This window comes from Ictalurus punctatus, chromosome 20, assembly GCF_001660625.3.
Source record: "Ictalurus punctatus breed USDA103 chromosome 20, Coco_2.0, whole genome shotgun sequence".
Taxonomy (NCBI): Eukaryota; Metazoa; Chordata; class Actinopteri; order Siluriformes; family Ictaluridae; genus Ictalurus; species Ictalurus punctatus.
The window spans coordinates 16,530,842-16,548,328 of NC_030435.2; the positions used below are offsets into that span (position 1 = coordinate 16,530,842).

Below are 17,487 nucleotides of genomic sequence, written 5' to 3' on the forward strand. Positions count from 1 at the left end.
TCTGCCTGTCTGTATGCCTGTCTGTCTATCCGTGTGTACTGTGTCCAAGGATAAGTTCTGGATCCACAGTGACCCTGAGCAGAGTAAAGTATTTATTGAATGTAAATGATATTTACAGTGGTGTGAAAAATTATTTACCCCATCCTGATTTCTTCTGTTTTTGTTTATATCTCATACTAAATAGTTGTAGATCTTCAAACAAAATACAACATAAAACAAAGGCAATCTGATTAAACACACAATACAGTTATTTTTTTATTGAAGCAAAAAAAAAAGTTATCCAACACCTATCACCCATGTGAAAAACTAATTGCCCCCTTAAACTTAGAATCTGGTTACGCTGTCTTCAGCAGCAAGAACCTCAACCAAACGCTTCCAATAGCTAGAGCTCAGTCTTTCACTTACTTCTAGTACTAGGACTTACTCCTATGCTTTGGATGATTGTCCTGCTGCATAATCCAGTCCAGGCCCTGAAGCAGCAAAGCATCCCCACACCATCACACCTCCACCACCATGCTTGACCGTAGGTATAATGTCCTTTTTGTGGAATTGTGTGTTTGGTTTACACCAGATGTAACAGGACCACTGTCTTCCAAACAGTTCCACTTTCAACTAAACAGTCCATAGAGCGTTCTCCCAAAGGGTTTGTGGATCATCAAGGTGTGTTTTGGCAAAATTCAGATGAGCCTAACGTACTTCTGGGTTAGCAGTGGTTTCACCTCGCTGCTCTTCCATGGGTGCCATTTTTGCCCAGTGTCTTTCTCATAATGGAGTCATGAACAGTGCAATTTATGATGCAAGAGAGGCCTGTAGGTCCTTTGATATTGTCCTTGGCTCTTTTGTCACTTCCTGGATGAATAGTTGCTGTGCTCTTCGAGGAATTTTGGAAAGTTGGACACTTCTGGGAAGGTTCACTACTGTGCCGAGTTTTTCCATTTGGAGATAGTGGCTCTCACTGTAGTTCTTTGGAGTCCCAGAGCCTTTGAAATAGTTTTGAAATCCTTCCCAGACTGATGTATTTCAATCACCATCTTCTTCATCATTTCTGGAATTTCTTTCAACTTTTGTATAGTGTCTTATTGAGTAAGACCTTTTAACCTACTTCATGCTGTTGAAAAAGTTCTATTGAAGTTCTATTTTATGATGATTTGATTTTTGGCAGTAATCAGGCCTGATTGTGTTTACTAGTTAGATCGTGTCTGAACCCCATTACTTACATTTATCTCATTCATCTGAGCAATTGAGGGTTAAGGGCCATGTTCAAGGGCAGTGAACAGTGGCAGCTTGTCGGTGCTGGGGTCTGAACTCACGACCAACAGCAGCAGACCAACGCCTTAACCACTGAGCTACCACTGCCCTGGAATTAGTAAGGGTGGCTGTGGCTCAGGTGGTAGAGCGGGTTATCCACTAATTGTAGGGTGAGTGGTTCAATTCCCGGCCCACATGACTCCACATGCCAAAGTGTCTTTGGGCAAGACACTGAACTCCAGGTTGCTCCCAACTGCAAGTTAGCACCTTTCATGGCAGCTCTGGTACCATTGGTGTGTGTGTGTGATTCAGTGAATGAGACACAGTGTGCAGCACTTTGGATAATGGTGCTAAATAAGTGCAGACCATTTAGTAACTACAGGGGCAAATACATTTTCCCACTTTTTTTTTGCTTCAATAAATAACATTATCATTTAAAAACAGTATGTTGTGTTTAATCAGGATGCCCTTGTTCTGTGTTAGATTTGGTTTTCATTTCTGAAACGATTTAGTATGAGATCTAAACAAAATCAGAAGAAATCAGGCAAATACATTTTCACACCACTGTCATCAAAGTACAGTAACAGTCTTGTAACATATAACCATACTGCTGAGCTATAGCCTATTACTGCTATGGCATATGGCACAAGCCTACATGTGTTCGATTGTTTTAGACATTCTTGCGTCAACACCCAGTCCCACAAACATCCCCCCACCTACCCCGCACACACACGCACGCACGTAAGCACGCACACACACACACACACACACACTTTTCCACTTCCTGTCTTGGTCTCTGCAATTGCCATCGTGGCCAGTTTAGATGTTGATAGTGCGTCGTAATCGCGTACAAATACCGTATGACTTCGTTTTCGCTGCATAAATCCTCACATGCTTGAGAGGTGACAAGCGTTGCCTTTCTTGGTTTCCTGGAAAAGAAGTAAACAAGTCTTACAGGGTGTTTTTTTTTTTTAAATAATAAATTATTTTAGAAATAGCTAAATCTACAAAGCCTGATAGAAGTTGCCTTTCCTGTCCTCTCGAGGCAATGAAGTGCAATTAAATGCAATTATAAATGTCACAGCGATGAAAACAACAACATAATTGCACATACGTCGCATAGCGCATTATGAAACATTAAATGAATGAATATTAACACACTGATTTTTTGTTTGTTTGTTTGTTTGTTTTATTTTCATATTTTCTTACTGTTCTAATCAACCCCGAATAATTTTTTAAAAATAAATAAATAAAACAGTTACTTTAAAAATAGATATTGTTTCATCCACTACTTGATGTGCGCACAGACGCGCGCGCTGACTCGGCGGTTCCACCTTAAGAAGGAACGGGGATGCGCGTCCCCGTGAGGACTTGTGCGAGATCATGTGCGAGTCCATGCGTCCGAAAAGTAGGTTAGCAGACTGGATTGAGAAGGAGGGAGACACGCACACACACTCACCGCGCACTAACACTACCAGCTCTGCACGCACAAACGTGTAATTAACGCGATCTGATCAGTTATTTTATATTTTAAACTCCACACAGACGTTTAAGGAAGTTTTAACGTGTTTTTAAAATTGTTATTACTACTATTATTAGTATTATTACCCCCCCTCCCCCCGATGATGCGCTCCATCGGAGCTGAAACGTTATATTGGGTTAGCTTAATAAGCTTACTTAAGCTAACTACTCTAAGCTAGCTCTCCAACTTGTTTTCTTTTCAGCATCTTGTGGACTTCCAAAATCTAAGGGGGAAAAATAAAACTCCAAAAAATGAGAGGTAAGTCGGTATATTTTCTTTTTTCCAGATCTGTTCCTTCGGCTATACGGGTCGAACACAATGCTTGTGTGTGCTGCTTTAAACGCATAAGTAAATAAGCAGCCTAAGTAAATACAAATACACAAACTGAATTGAGATTTGTTTGTTTATAGTGTATCATATGCGTATTTCCGCACGTGCGGTGAGCGTGTTTGCAGCGCCGGTATTTCAAAGTGCGTAATGGCTACCAAGCTAATCCTTCCTCGCACTCTTTATTTATATATATATATATATATATATATATATATATATATATATATATATATATATATTTTAATCATGCCTTATTTATTATTATCCGTTGGAAGTTGTATTCATGCATTGCTGCATCTGTTGCTGTGTCTGCATTTAGGCGTAGGTGACTTTCATATTAGCAAGGTGACTTTATATAGCCTGTGTATATACTGTAGATCACGTTAAACAGCACGCGCAATTTAGTCCAGACATCAAGTAAACACGAAATCTAAAGCTACAGTACACTGTCGCAAACACGTGAGACTGCAGCATTGCTGGATTTGACACTTCAGGGGGGAAAATGTGATGCATGTCTTATGGCACGATGTGGGATGGACGGATATTGATGTCTTCCAGTTCCGTTCCATGCATGACTTTGAACTTGAATTAAATTGGCCTACATTTGAACTAAATGAAGCATAAGATCCGAAATAACTCGCTACATCTAGGTTATCTATCTATCTCTATATATATCTATCTATCTATCTAATATTTTGTTGAAACGTTTTTTTGCGGTGGTGTGGTGAGTTGAGTGCTGTGTTATTATTGTTGTTGTTGTTGTTGTTTGGGCACCAGCATGGCCGGCTGTGTGAGCAGGAAAGAGCCGGCTGTTCCACTGACCCACTTACGTCAGTGCGCGTTACAAAGCGAGGGAAAGGGGCGGGGCCGACGATGCAGTGGGCGGGGCTTAACCAAGAGTCGTGCAGAGCCACGCGGTTTGTTTGTGAAACTACACCGGTCTGCTCCACTGACACATTCCTACCACATTGCGTGTTTCTTTTGATTTAAACAGATGTGTACGGTATTAAAAAGGACCCAAGGAAATTGTGCCCTAAACTATCTTCACTATATAAAATTTAGCATAAAATTTAGCCTATGTTTATTATATTGGTCTTTATTGCAGGAAAAAAACAACATATATATGCTACATACTGATTTTTGTACTAGTTGCTAAGCCATCTTGTTAAGTTGATATCCATGTCTGTTGTCCATTAGAATTGAAGAAGGCTTTATTTGTCAGATATATACGTGACAGCACAGTGAAATTTTTTTCTTCGCATATCCCAGGTTGTTATCCATGCATAGAGCAGAGAGGGTTAAGTTAAGAGAGGTTAAGCGCATTGCTCAAGGGCACTGCTCAACACTGGCAGCTAAGTGGTGCTGGGGTTTGAACCTCTGACCTTCTGGTAACAATGAGTATCTTCACATGGACAACAATAATCCGATATTAACCCGATTAAGACAATACTCTGATTAAGAAACTACCATGTAAACAACGATTATTGATTACTTTAATCCGACTAAAGTCATACTCGAAGTAAACACAAATCGAATTAAGACATGTGGAGTATTGCTGTTTTAGTCGCATTGTCGAAGTGCATTACAGACATGTAAACACATTAATCACATTAGTAATGTCGTGTGGACATTTTCAGTGCATTTTGCAACAGGACACATACACACGGCAGAGCTCAACCTTTTGACGGCAAACAAGAGAGAACGGCTGCGTCTGAAACCGCGTACTTACCTGCTGTATAGTAGGTGAAATACGTTTATTTCTATATACTATATAATAGGTAAGTACGCAGTTTCGGATGCAGCCCATGACTTCAAGCCGTCGTCTATTTGCACATATAGCATGACAAATAATTAACTGCACTTGAAGCTTTCATAAAATTAAAAATGAAACACCCAAAACTGTATACGGTACCATAACCAAGACGAACTGTATGTCGATATGTTAAATTCTGGAAGGAACATCGGACGGTGTGGCGTGGGGACGTAATGACGTGTGCCATTAATCGCTCTATATTCTATAACATGTAAAACTGGAACATTAAAGGAATATTCTAAAAGCAACTCATGTAAACACCTTAATCACAATATTGTCTTATTCAGAATACGGTCAATAATTAGATTACTGCTGTCCATGTACACGTAGTCATTGACATTGCACATCAAATTCCATTTAAGGTTTATATAGGAATATGCCATTCCTAAATACCTGGCGTACAGCTAAGCATCTGTTGCTACCCACAATTCTTTCTGGACTGAGCATGCACATGTATCTCCTTTCAGTGTAATTTCTAAATAAGGCGTTTACATACGACAAAAATGTCTGATTAAAACGGGCATATTCCAGGGCTGGGAATCAGAATTTGGGGAGAATATTGTCTTAATCCGAATCAGGTAATAGGATTGTGGCATTTACATTGCTCAGTACTAGTTAGAATATTGCCAAATTCAAATTCGCACTATATTTACATGCAATATTGATGTGCATGTAAATATAGTGCGACAGAAAAAAGAAAGAAAGAAAAACACAAATCCAGATGGTTTCAGCACTCACATTTGCATTTCAAATCATATGAATGTTCACTCTCTATAAACATCCTGTGTGTCCAATTAATATATTTCAATATTTTCAACACCAATACATCTTACAGGTGCATACTGTCTGCAAGATGTGCTTTATTTTGTCCTAAATGCACCATAACAAGCTAAAAAAAACAACAACAACTAAAAAATCACAATGTAGTTGAAAATTTTAATATATCATACAAATTCATGTCCATTTCATGTGGCAAAAGGAAGTCAAGATTCATTAGTTCAAAATGAAGCAGACTTGTATTTTTAAATCTACACAGAGTTTGCTTAGAACATTTACTATCTCTACTTCTGAGCTACTTTTTTGACAGCTAAATATATACAAATAATGAGGGTGTATGAAAATGGAAGCAAGGGCGAATCTGTAATGAAAAATTTGAGGGAGGATCAATGGCTTTTCTTTTTATTTTCTTTTTTTAAAGGAATTTTACTTGTAATAAGATTTGAAAGGGGATTAAATGCACCCCGTTGTTCATTGTACATGAGTAAATATATAAAGTCTGAGATGTACTTTTATTTTGTTACACTCAAAATGTCTTCCACTACATTTTTCTGTGGGAATATTGTATAGCATGCTCTACATGTAGTGTGTTACAGAGGTTGTATAAAGCACGTTTGTAATACCCTGGAGCATTGTTTTCAAATGACAAAAAAAATCAGTGTAATTAATTAATCTCCTTCAAAATGGATGTATTATTGTCCCCATGTCAGATCTGACCTCCGTGATGACCTGTTTCACCACAAGAGTGTGTTGTTAATTAACATTTTTGACAAGTGGAGGTTTTTGACGCTCCACTTCCACGTATATCTTTGTTTGTTTGTGTTTTATTTCTTGCAATTTTATATTTAACAGTTGACATGCTATACTATCAGACTCCGTACATCAAGACACTTTGGGACGCAGGCATAAAATGGTTTTTGGGTTTTTTTACTGCATACTTTCCTTAGTTGATAATGATGTTACATCATTTATACTGTAGAGGCCAAATCAGGCTCCTTAATCCCTAATAATATGTTGAACAGTAGGCAGCATAACCTTGCTATTTCTTTATAATTCTAAATTAATATGCGGATAGAAGGGGAGCAGATGTAACATGCTTTATTAGCTGCTCATTTTCCATGATTTGCACAGTGAGAGACCCACTGATGATTCTATTAGTTGAACACAGGGAGAAATCTAAATACATTTATTAATAATAACAGCTTGGCAGTTTTCTCATAACAGCGCTGTCACGATATGGAGGCACAGACAGAAGCAAGTGCAGGTATGGCAGTTTAATAAAACAACAAAAAGTCCAAAGGATAAGGCAGAAGTCAATAATCATGAACAGGCAGAGGTCAGGAAATCAGGCAACAGTACAAATAGGGCAGGGCAAAGAGACGAGGTCATGAATGTAAGCAAAGTCAAAAAAACAGAATGTGAATGAGCAGTCTCTTTAAGTAGTGTGGTGATTGCCAGTGTGATTGGGAACAGGTATGTGTGATTAGTCCTCAGAAGAATGTGCCGTGTCTGTGTTACACTGGGAGTTGTATTCATTGGTAGTTCATAGTTTGTGGTGCATTCTGGGAAATGGAGTCACTAGTTTGCCGTGACATGACAAGCGCAGCCAGAAGTGTGTATTCATCTTATACTACAGCTATTTGCCAACAATTTAGAATTTTTTAATGAATGTGCTTTTTAACCATTTACAGTTACATTTAATGTCATGGTATGAGCACGGAACAATTTAGTTCCTGTTACCACTTATCAGCTATATTTAGATCACTAGACTTTCTTTTCCTCTTACTTGAAGTTAATATTACAACCAAAAAAAAAAATGCAGCTTGTCATGTTACCAAGAACCCGGAACACACAAACTCCATGAAGTCTTTCCTATAGTGAAAACTTACTGACTCCTTCCTTTAATGTTACATAAATGTCTCCTAACAGAAAGTTTCACCATGTCAATGATTATAGGTTTTTCCTTATGAAATAGATTTTTAAAATGTGTTTGATTTTGTGAAGTGTCTGCTGTTACAGATGATGCATCAGTCCGTACAAGATTTCATGAAGTGTTTTATCTGATTGTTGCGTCTCCTTTGAATATCACGGAGTTTGCTTGATTTTGCGTTCATTTCTGCCTGGAGGGACTGATGAATCCACACTTTAACAGTTGCCACAAAGTTGGAAGCACACAACTGTTCAGAATGCCTGTATGCTGTAGCGTTATTGTTTCCCTTCACTGGAACTAAAGGGCCCCAAATGGGCCCCAAATGTTCAATGCCCCTGTGCACAAAGTGAGGATCTCTTGTGGCTGAATGAGCAAATCCTCACAGTCATGTTTCAAAATCTAGTGGAAAGCGGAAAAAAAAAGTGTTGTACATTACATACTGGTGTTTTTTACCCTTGTCTAAAGTAGGTTTAATATCGTTATTTAACCAAATAGGTCACTTGGGTCATGTCTTGATATAATGACATAATAATACTATTATTGTCATGCCCTAGCAGCAAAAGAATGACATCTCAAATATTTTTAGGTGTGGTGCATAATTGAAAACATTTTTTCAGTAAGGCGCCAGTGTTATACAACATGTAACTAGCTGTCATAATTTTTTTTGAAGCATTTAAGTGATGAAAATGTGATTCCCATAGTTTTATACCATGCTCCTATTTTCTTCACATTTACATTTACATTTATTCATTTAGCAGACGCTTTTATCCAAAACGACTTACAAATGAGAAAATACAAGCAAAGCTTAATTGGTCAGACAATAGCATAGAGTGTAATGTTTAGGGACTATAATTTGCACTTTACTTTTTAATGACTCATTTTCCTTTTCTTGTCATGCATTATCTGAATGTTTACTGATTGATTTGTTGATGTTTTCTTTAATAGGAGCTGTAACACATAGTCTAATCACATGTACATACACACACACACACACACACACACACACACACACACACACACACACACACACACATATTGGAATGCTATTTGACATTTGGGTTTGAGATCAAAAGATGAATATTAAACGATTGATCATCATTTCAGCTTTCATTTCCTGACATTTACATCTAGATGTGTTAAACAACTTAAAACACGGCACCTTTGGTGTCAAACCACCCAATTATTAGGTGAGCAAAATTATAGGAACAGATAGTTTTGAAGTAAATTAAAGTAAATAACACTTAATATTTGGTTGTATACACCTTGCTTGCAATAACTGAATCAAGCCTGCGACCCACTGACATCACCAAAACTGTTACATTCTTCTTTTGTGTTGCTTTTCCAGGTTTTTACTGCAGCTTCATACAGTTGTTGTTTGTTTGGGGGGCAGTTCTCCCTTCAGTCTCCTCTTCAGGAGGTGAAATGCATGCTCAGTTAGGTTATGGTCTGGTGAAAACCTTCCACTTTTTCCCCTTGATGAAGACCTTTGTTGTGTTGGCAGTGTGTTTTGTTGTACAATGAAGTTCCTCTCACTTTGGATTGGATGCATTTCTCTGTAAATTGGCAGACAGAATGTTTCAGTAGACTATTGAATTAATTCTGCTGCTACCATCATGAGTTACATCATCAATAAAGATTACTCAGTCAGATCCAAAAATAGCCAAGCAAGCCCAAGCCATGACGCTACCTCCACTATACTTGGCCGATGAGCTTGTATGTTTTGGATCATGAGCAGATCCTTTCTTTCTCCACACTTTGGCCTTTCCATCACTTTGGCAGAGGGTAATCTTGGTTCTAGAACTTTTATGGCTCATTTCTGTATTTCTTTATGAAATCTGGACTTTTGATTCTTATTGCTGATGAGTGATTTGCATTTTGTGGTGTTGGCCTCCATATTTCTGCACTCAAAATCTTCTTCAAACAGTGGATTGTGATACCTTCACCCCTGCCCTGTGGAGGCTGTTGGTGATGTCACTGACTGTTGTTTTTCGATTTTTCTTCACAGCTCTTGCAATGTTTCTGTCATCAACTGCTGTTGTTTTCCTTGGTCGACTTGTTCAATGTCTGGTTCTTAGTACATCATTGATTTCTTTCTTTTTCATTTACATTTTACATTTACAGCATTTGGCAGATGCCTTTATCCAGAGCAACCTACAGTACATATATTACATTCATTTATACATCTGAGCAATTGAGGGTTATGTGCCTTGCCCAAGGGTCCAACATTAGTAGCTTGGCAGTGCTAGAGCTTGAACCCCTGACCTTCTGAACAGTTACCCAGAGCCTTTAACCACTGAGCCACCACTGTACACACTTTATCCACCACCGCCCCCACTTTTTTCAGGACATTCCAAATTGTTGTATTTTCTATGCCCAATTCTTGTGCACTGGCAATTTCTTCTCTTTTCTCAACTTCAAAACAGGCTGCTTTTCTCCCATAGACGGCTTTCTAGTCTTCCCATTTGTTTATCCTTCTTAACAACAAATGCAGCCTTCACAGGCAAAACCCAGGGGTCAAACCAAGATTAGACATTCAGAGCTATTAATAGTTTAAACAATCAATTTAACAGGGCACACCTGAGGAAACAAGAAACACCTGTCATTCACATCTTCCAATATTTTTGATCACTTGAAAAAAATGGGTGGGTTCAAACAAAAGGTGCCATATTCTAAGTTGTTTAACACATCTAGATATAAATTTCAGGAAATTAAATTCTGATCTATCATCTCATATTCATCTTTTGATCTCAAACCCAATTGTCTTCAGTGTATAGCAAAAACAAAAGAATTGGCCTTGCCGTTTCAATAGTTTTAGAGGGGGCTGAATATACAGTGTATATGGTGTGTATGTAGAGTACGTTTATTTTTGTACTCCTCAACATTGAAATTCAAGGATCACAGTTGTTGAACACTTAAAATGAGAAGAACAGATTTAGGTAATTATCGCACAAACTGGTTTTGACAGTGATGCAATTATGGGAACAGATTTGCTCTGTAGTAATAACAGAACAGACAGAATAAGACACAAAAATGTTGGAAAATTAGGCTTTGTAAGATGAGAATGATATTATGAAAATGTAATTTGTCTCTTATTTTTTGGGAAGGAAAGTTCCAGTAAGGTTTCACAGCTTATGAAGGACTTTTAAAAATTATTTTCTAAAACCCCCTGTTTCTCAAGAAACCGTGGGTATTTGTTGACTTTTTGCTATTTACAATAATTACTTGTATAGTTATAGTCATATGAAAAAATAAGCACACCCCAGGGAACTTGTTGGCTTTTTTGACATATTTGGACAAGCAAACATTTTATCATTTTTGAAACAGTGCCTATATAGGTGATACATTCTATCAAATGACACATAAAATGGACATTTGTGTACTCATTTTCACAATTTAAATGACCAAAAAAAAACAGAGCAGTCACATGGAAAAAGTAAGTACACACCTACATTTATCACACCTTCAAATCCATAAAATTAGAATCAGGTGTTGAAGATTGGGTGCCAGTGATTAGACCCTGCTTAGGGAGTGCAGGTGGAACCACACACCAGTGTCTGGTGTTCCCTTTGCTATTGAGGTGTGTGGTGTCATCATGAAAAGATCTGAAGAGTTCTGTAAGGCCTTCAGAAAAAATACTGTGGATGCCTATGAGTCTGGGAAGGGATTTAAAAAGATCTCCAAATTATTTGAAATACATCATTCCACTCTAAGGAAAATATCTACAAGTGACACAGGTTTCAAAAGACTGCAAATTTGTCCAGGACTGGCCGTCCCAGCAAATTAAGCCCAAGAGCAGACCAGCTGATGCAAAAAGAAGTCTCCAAGAACCAGAGGATCTGCTAATAAGTCTTGCAACTATTGGTGTCTATGTGCATGCTTTTACTATCAAAAAGAAATTGCACAAATTTGACCTGCATGGGATGCGTGCCAGGAAAAAGCCATTGCAAGACTACAGTTTGCGAATGAGCATACAGGCAAAGACCAGGCCTTTTGGAATAATGTGCTAAGGAAAGAGGAATCAAAGATAGAGTTGTGTGGCCAGAGTAACAGCAAACATGTTTGACCAAAGACAGCCTTTCAGGAGCACCTCATACCAACGGTGAAGCACTGTGGTGGACATTTTATAGTTTGTAGTTGATTCACTGCCTCAGGGACTGGACAGCATACATTCACTGATTCAACTATGAATTCTGTATCATATCAAAGTGAGTGCTTCAGAGTGCTTGAAGATAATGTGAGGCCATCTGTCTGAAAGTTGAAATTGAACTGAAAACGGACCTCTCAACAGGATAATGATTCTAAGCACACTAGCAAATCCACCAAGGAATGGCCCAAAAAGAAGAAATGGAGGGTTACGGAATGGCCTAGTCAAAGCCTGGATTTGAATCCCATTGAAATGCTGTGGGGGGATTTGAAACAGGTAGTACATGAAAGAAAAGTCTCTTGCAACTGAAAAAGAATATTGCATGGAAGAGTAGTCAAAAATTCCAATAAGCCTGTTGGACAATTATGCAAAATGCCTACAAGAAGTTATTTCTGTTAAAGGAGGCAATACTAGCTTCTGAGGTGTGCTTTTTTCACCAAAGAATATCACATCTATTTCTGTTGAGTAAATGATTGAAAAAGCTAATTTTCTTTGTGGTTTTATCCAAGTATATCAGCTTTATTAATAGGCACTGCTTCAAAGATGATCAAATGTCCGCTTATCCAAATATGTCAAAAAAGTCAACAATTTCCATGGGGTGTACTTATTTTTCACATGACTGTACTTTCAGTTACTGAATATAATGCACAGTTACCTCCTGGATATAACTGGATTCCTGGAGTAATCAGTTTTGTGCTTAAATATAAATTGTCATAAAATGAAATTCTGAGTGTCAATGTCTTCCTGTTCTGAGTCCTGTTTGCGTCATACCACTTGCTATTGACACATTACAAGCTGTACTGCTCTGTTCCGAATTGTTCCTTGGATCCGGTCTTTCTGCTTTGGTGAGTCACTTTTGTTTGTCATTAATCATTATTGTCATTAGTGCTGAACAGACCTCTGAACCAATGTACATTCATTTTCCAAATCGATAATGTCACATCTGCCATGAACAACAACAAAATAGTCATATTTGCAAGACAGTCCATAATTATATTTGTGAAAAAATGAACAAATGAGCAGCAAACATCTTCAGCATATTCTTCACAGTTTTTATTTGCTCAGGTGGTTGGCTGGCAGCAGGAGAGCTGTACCTGATTCTAACTAGAAGGCAAAAAGACAGTTACACAGTTCCTTTTTCTCTTTTTGCAGATAGCACAGGAATTTTTCTGCCAAAGCTGTGGATGATGGCAGCCAATGAGCGTGATATAAAAAATATACACTGATCAGGCATAATATTAAAACCACTGACAGGTGAAGTGAACAATATTGACTATCTGGTTACAGTGGCACCTGTCAAGGGGTGGGATATTAGACAGCATGTGAACAGTCATTTCTCAAAGTTGAAGTATAGAAAGCAGGAAAAATGGGCAAGCGTAAGAATCTTACGGAGTTTGCATGTTCTCCCCGTGCTGTGGGGGTTTCCTCCGGGTACTCCGGTTTCCTCCCCCAGTCCAAAGACATGCATGGTAGGCTGATTGGCATGTCCAAAGTGTCCGTAGTGTATGAATGGGTGTGTGAATGTGTATGTAATTGTGTGTGCGCCCTGCGATGGATATTCACCCTGTCCAGGGTGTACCCCGCCTTGTGCCCGATGCTCCCTGGGATAGGCTCCAGGTTTCCCCGTGACCCTGAAAAGGATAAAGCGGTATAGAAGATGGATGGATGGATGGATGGATGTTTTAGCTTCAATTTTGGCTTGTGTAAATACACAAGCCTAGCTTGAAAGGTGTAACATGATCATCTCTTTGGAGATAATTACATTTGCATGAATTTCCAGTAAGGATTGTTTTTCCTGATTGTGACCACATACTAAATACACAGTAAACTGCAAATTTGTATGGAAATTCCAGTTTAAAAAATAGAGAACATTTTGCAGATTTAATGTTTTAGACTGTTACAACACAAAAAAGGTATAGGAATTTTATAATAGTTAGCGTGTCATAGGAAAATAATCAGTGATTGGGTGGTGTGATGCAGAGTTACTGTTACCTTGTCGAAGTAGATTATTTTTTTAAAAATCCATAGCATCTGGGCATTTATTTTTTTTATTATTATTATTCCAGCAGTTTGCCAGTGCTAACAGTTTTATGTGTTAATGAATAGCATTAATATTAAAGAATGTTAAAGAATGGTCATTTTTATCCATTTATAGTTATTTTTAGTGTTGTTTAGTCTGCAAAACAATGTAGTTTCTGTTAATACTTACATTATAACAGGTATAAACAGTCATCCTCTCATCAGCCTCTATTTTTTTCTTTTCCCTTGAACTTAATAAGACCAAGAAAATGTAGCTTTTCACATTATTGCAAAGAAACCACAAACTTGTATCCAAAAAACCTAAAGGAACAACTAAACCTCTGTCTGTTGCAAAGTGCTAACGTTTGGAGACTTTTTGTTTATTAATAAATGCCTCATCATGTTTTTTATCCACCATACAAGTCACTGTGCAAGTTGTTTCTATTAAAATGATAATGTTTTAGAACAAGGACATCAATAAAAAACCATACAAACCTGCAGCTGGAAATACTGTCAGAGCTGTTATAGGAAATTAATCAGCACCTTCATGCCAGTCAGATGAAGAATTCAAGGATTCAGCAGCATTGTAGTATGAATTAGTGTGCATAGATACTATCACTAAGAAGAGCTGATGCAGAAGGAAATTGCATATCTTTGCATTCAGTAGCCTGCTAATTAATGGTTAGTGAGGTAGCACAAGGGGAGTAACCTGGCCTGGGCATTTGGGGTTGTAGTTCTGAAGATTTTTTTTCTTTAGCCATGAATAATTTTGTATATTCAGTGAACGGGAGCCAAGACAGATCAGACAGGAAAATACACGGAAATACTTTTGTCTTATTGGCTGACAAGTCTTAATTCTGCCCAATGTTAGTTCACACAGTCAGTTAGTGTGAGGTGGAAAAATGTATATTTTATTTTATTTATTAATTTATTTACCAGCAAAGGGGTAGAAACTGAAACACTTAACATCCTGTCATACTGAGCAGTAAAACAAGGTGTGTAAATGTCTATACTGTATGAGTTCCAAGTTACATAAACATGATATGAGCAGAGCATAAGGACAGCTGACTTACTTTGACTTACTTTGCATTGCACTGTTACAGTGATAGCTTAGCTGTGCTTCCCTTTTGCTAGGGACCCCAAACTAGTCTAGTCTCGTCTCATGTTAGTTAGCCAAAAAGTTTTATATTTTATCGGTCTGATGGTCCTACAAACAGTGATAACACCCAAGGCAAGTTTTCTGATAAATCCAACTTTTTGTCAAATTTAAAAAAATAAATGATTAAGCAGCTAGCCCTCACGTGCAAAAAAAAAAAAAGCAGAGAAACAGTCTATTTAGAAGTATGTTTTAAAAAGTTTTTTGATGGAGAACAAATGTGGACTCAGCCACGGATGATTAACAGTCCAGCTAACTCCCCTGGGTAGCTCTTTAATAAATTCTTGCCAGCCTTTATAGTAGGATTGCTCAATCAATCAGGCAATCACCTAGCAACAAAGCAATGCAAGAGCTTCACTTCATGATTACATCAAGCATCAGAATGGTGGGAAAATGTGATGTCAGTGACTTTGCATGTGGCATGGCTGGGCTGGTTTGTGTATTTCAGAAACTGCTGAGGTCCTGGCATTTTCACACACAGCAGTGTCTAGAGTTTACACTGAATGGTGCAAAAACATCTTGTGAGTGGCAGTTCTGCAGGCAGAAATGCCTTGTTAATAAGAGAGGATGATGGCAGAGGAGAATGACCAGACTGGTTCAAGGTGACAGGAAGACTATAGTAACTCAAATAACCACTGTTTACAACTGTGGTGAGCAAAAAGGCATCTCAGCATGTCAAACCTTGAGGTGGATGGGCTACAACAGCAAAAGGGCAGCTGTGGGCGGCTGTTGCTCAGGTGGTACAGCGGGTTTTCCACTAATCGTAGGGTTGGTGGTTCGATTCCCGGCCCACATGACGCCACATGCCGAAGTGTCCTTGGGCAAGACGCTGAACCCCAAGTTGCTCCTGATTAGTGCCTTGCATGGCAGCTCTGCTACCATTGGTGTGTGAGTGTGTATGTGTGTGAATAGGTGAATGAGACACAGTGTAAAGCACTTTGGCTAAAAGCGCTATATAAGTGTGCCATTTACTATTACCATTAAAAGATCATGTTGGGTTCAACTCCTATAAGCCAAGAACAGGAATCTGAAGCTACATTAGGGAACAGATTCACTGAAACTGGACAGTTGAAGATGGAGAAACATCATCTGGTCTGATGAATCTTGATTTCTGCTGTGTCATGTAGTTGGCAGGGTCAGAATTTGGCATCTGTGGCATGAATCCATGGACCCAAACTGCCTGTTCAGGCTGGTGGTGATGTAATGGCATGGGGAATGTTTTCTTGGCGCACATTAGGTCCTTTAGTGTCAGTTCAGCATTACTTAACTGGTAAAGCTTATCTGGGCATTGTTCCTGACTTTATGCATCCCTCTAAGGTCACAATTTAGCCATGTTATAATGGCTATTTTCAGGATGATAATGTGCCATGTTGCAAAAAGCATAAGTTGTCCCAGCTGGGTCCATAAAGATAAGTCAAGTCATGTTAAGTCGGGTTTTTATTGTTATTCCATTATATAGCTTGAATCCATTAGAACAAAATGTTGTTTCTTCAGGACAATAGTACAATACACAGGACTACATAAAGTGCAGATACAGAAGGGTGTGAGAAGTATAAAAGAACAAGCAATAAATACACAGGACAGCGCATGTTAAATAGACAGGACAACAGGAAAGTGTTGTATGGGGAAAATTAGTGCAGCAGTTACAGTGAGGGAAAAAAGTATTTGATCCCCTGCTGATTTTGTATGTTTGCCCACTGACAAAGATATGATCAGTCTATAATTTTAATGGTAGATTTATTTGAACAGTGAGAGACAGAATAACAACAAAAAAATCCAGAAAAACGCACGTCAAAAATGTTATAAATTGATTTGCATTTTAATGAGGGAAATAAGTATTTGACCCCTCTGCAAAACATGACTTAATACTTGGCGGCAAAACCCTTGTTGGCAATCACAGAGGTCAGACGTTTCCTGTAGTTGGCCACCAGGTTTGCTCACATCTCAGGAGGGATTTTGTCCCACTCCTCTTTGCAGATCTTCTCCAAGTCATTAAGGTTTCGAGGCCGACGTTTGGCAACTCGAACCTTCAGCTCTCTCCACAGATTTTCTATGGGATTTAGGTCTGGAGACTGCCTAGGTCACTCCAGGACCTTAATGTGCTTCTTCTTGAGCCACTCCTTTGATGCCTTGGCCGTGTGTTTTGGGTCATTGTCATGCTGGAATATCCATCCACGACCCATTTTCAATGCCCTGTCTGAGGGAAGGAGGTTTTCACCCAAGATTTGACGGTACATGGCCCCGTCCATCGTCCCTTTGATGCGGTGAAGTTGTCCTGTCCCCTTAGCAGAGAAACACCCCCAAAGCATAATGTTTCCACCTCCATGTTTGACGGTGGGGATGGTGTTCCAGGGGTCATAGGCAGCATTCCTCCACCTCCAAACACGGCGAGTTGAGTTGATGCCAAAGAGCTCCATTTTGGTCTCATCTGACCTCAACACTTTCACCCAGTTGTCCTCTGAATCATTCAGATGTTCATTGGCAAACTTCAGACGGGCATGTATATGTGCTTTCTTGAGAAGCGGACCTTGCGTGCGCTGCAGGATTT

At 38.7% G+C, this 17,487-nt stretch overlaps 1 protein-coding gene across 2 annotated transcripts in view; it reads left to right on the forward strand.

The window, feature by feature from the left end:
- Positions 1–2,632: 2,632 nt before the first annotated feature.
- Positions 2,633–17,487, forward strand: part of rorcb (RAR-related orphan receptor C b) — a 41,048-nt gene continuing 26,193 nt past the window's right edge. Inside the window, exons 1-2 of one of the 2 annotated variants that reach the window (XM_017496416.3) lie at positions 2,633–2,744; positions 2,973–3,028. In XM_017496416.3, coding sequence (XP_017351905.1) covers positions 3,022–3,028 — 7 coding nt within the window. In that variant the 5' untranslated portion in view covers positions 2,633–2,744; positions 2,973–3,021. Of the gene's footprint in view, positions 3,029–17,487 lie in introns of both variants that reach the window. The other variant, XM_017496415.3, reaches the window with a different exon arrangement.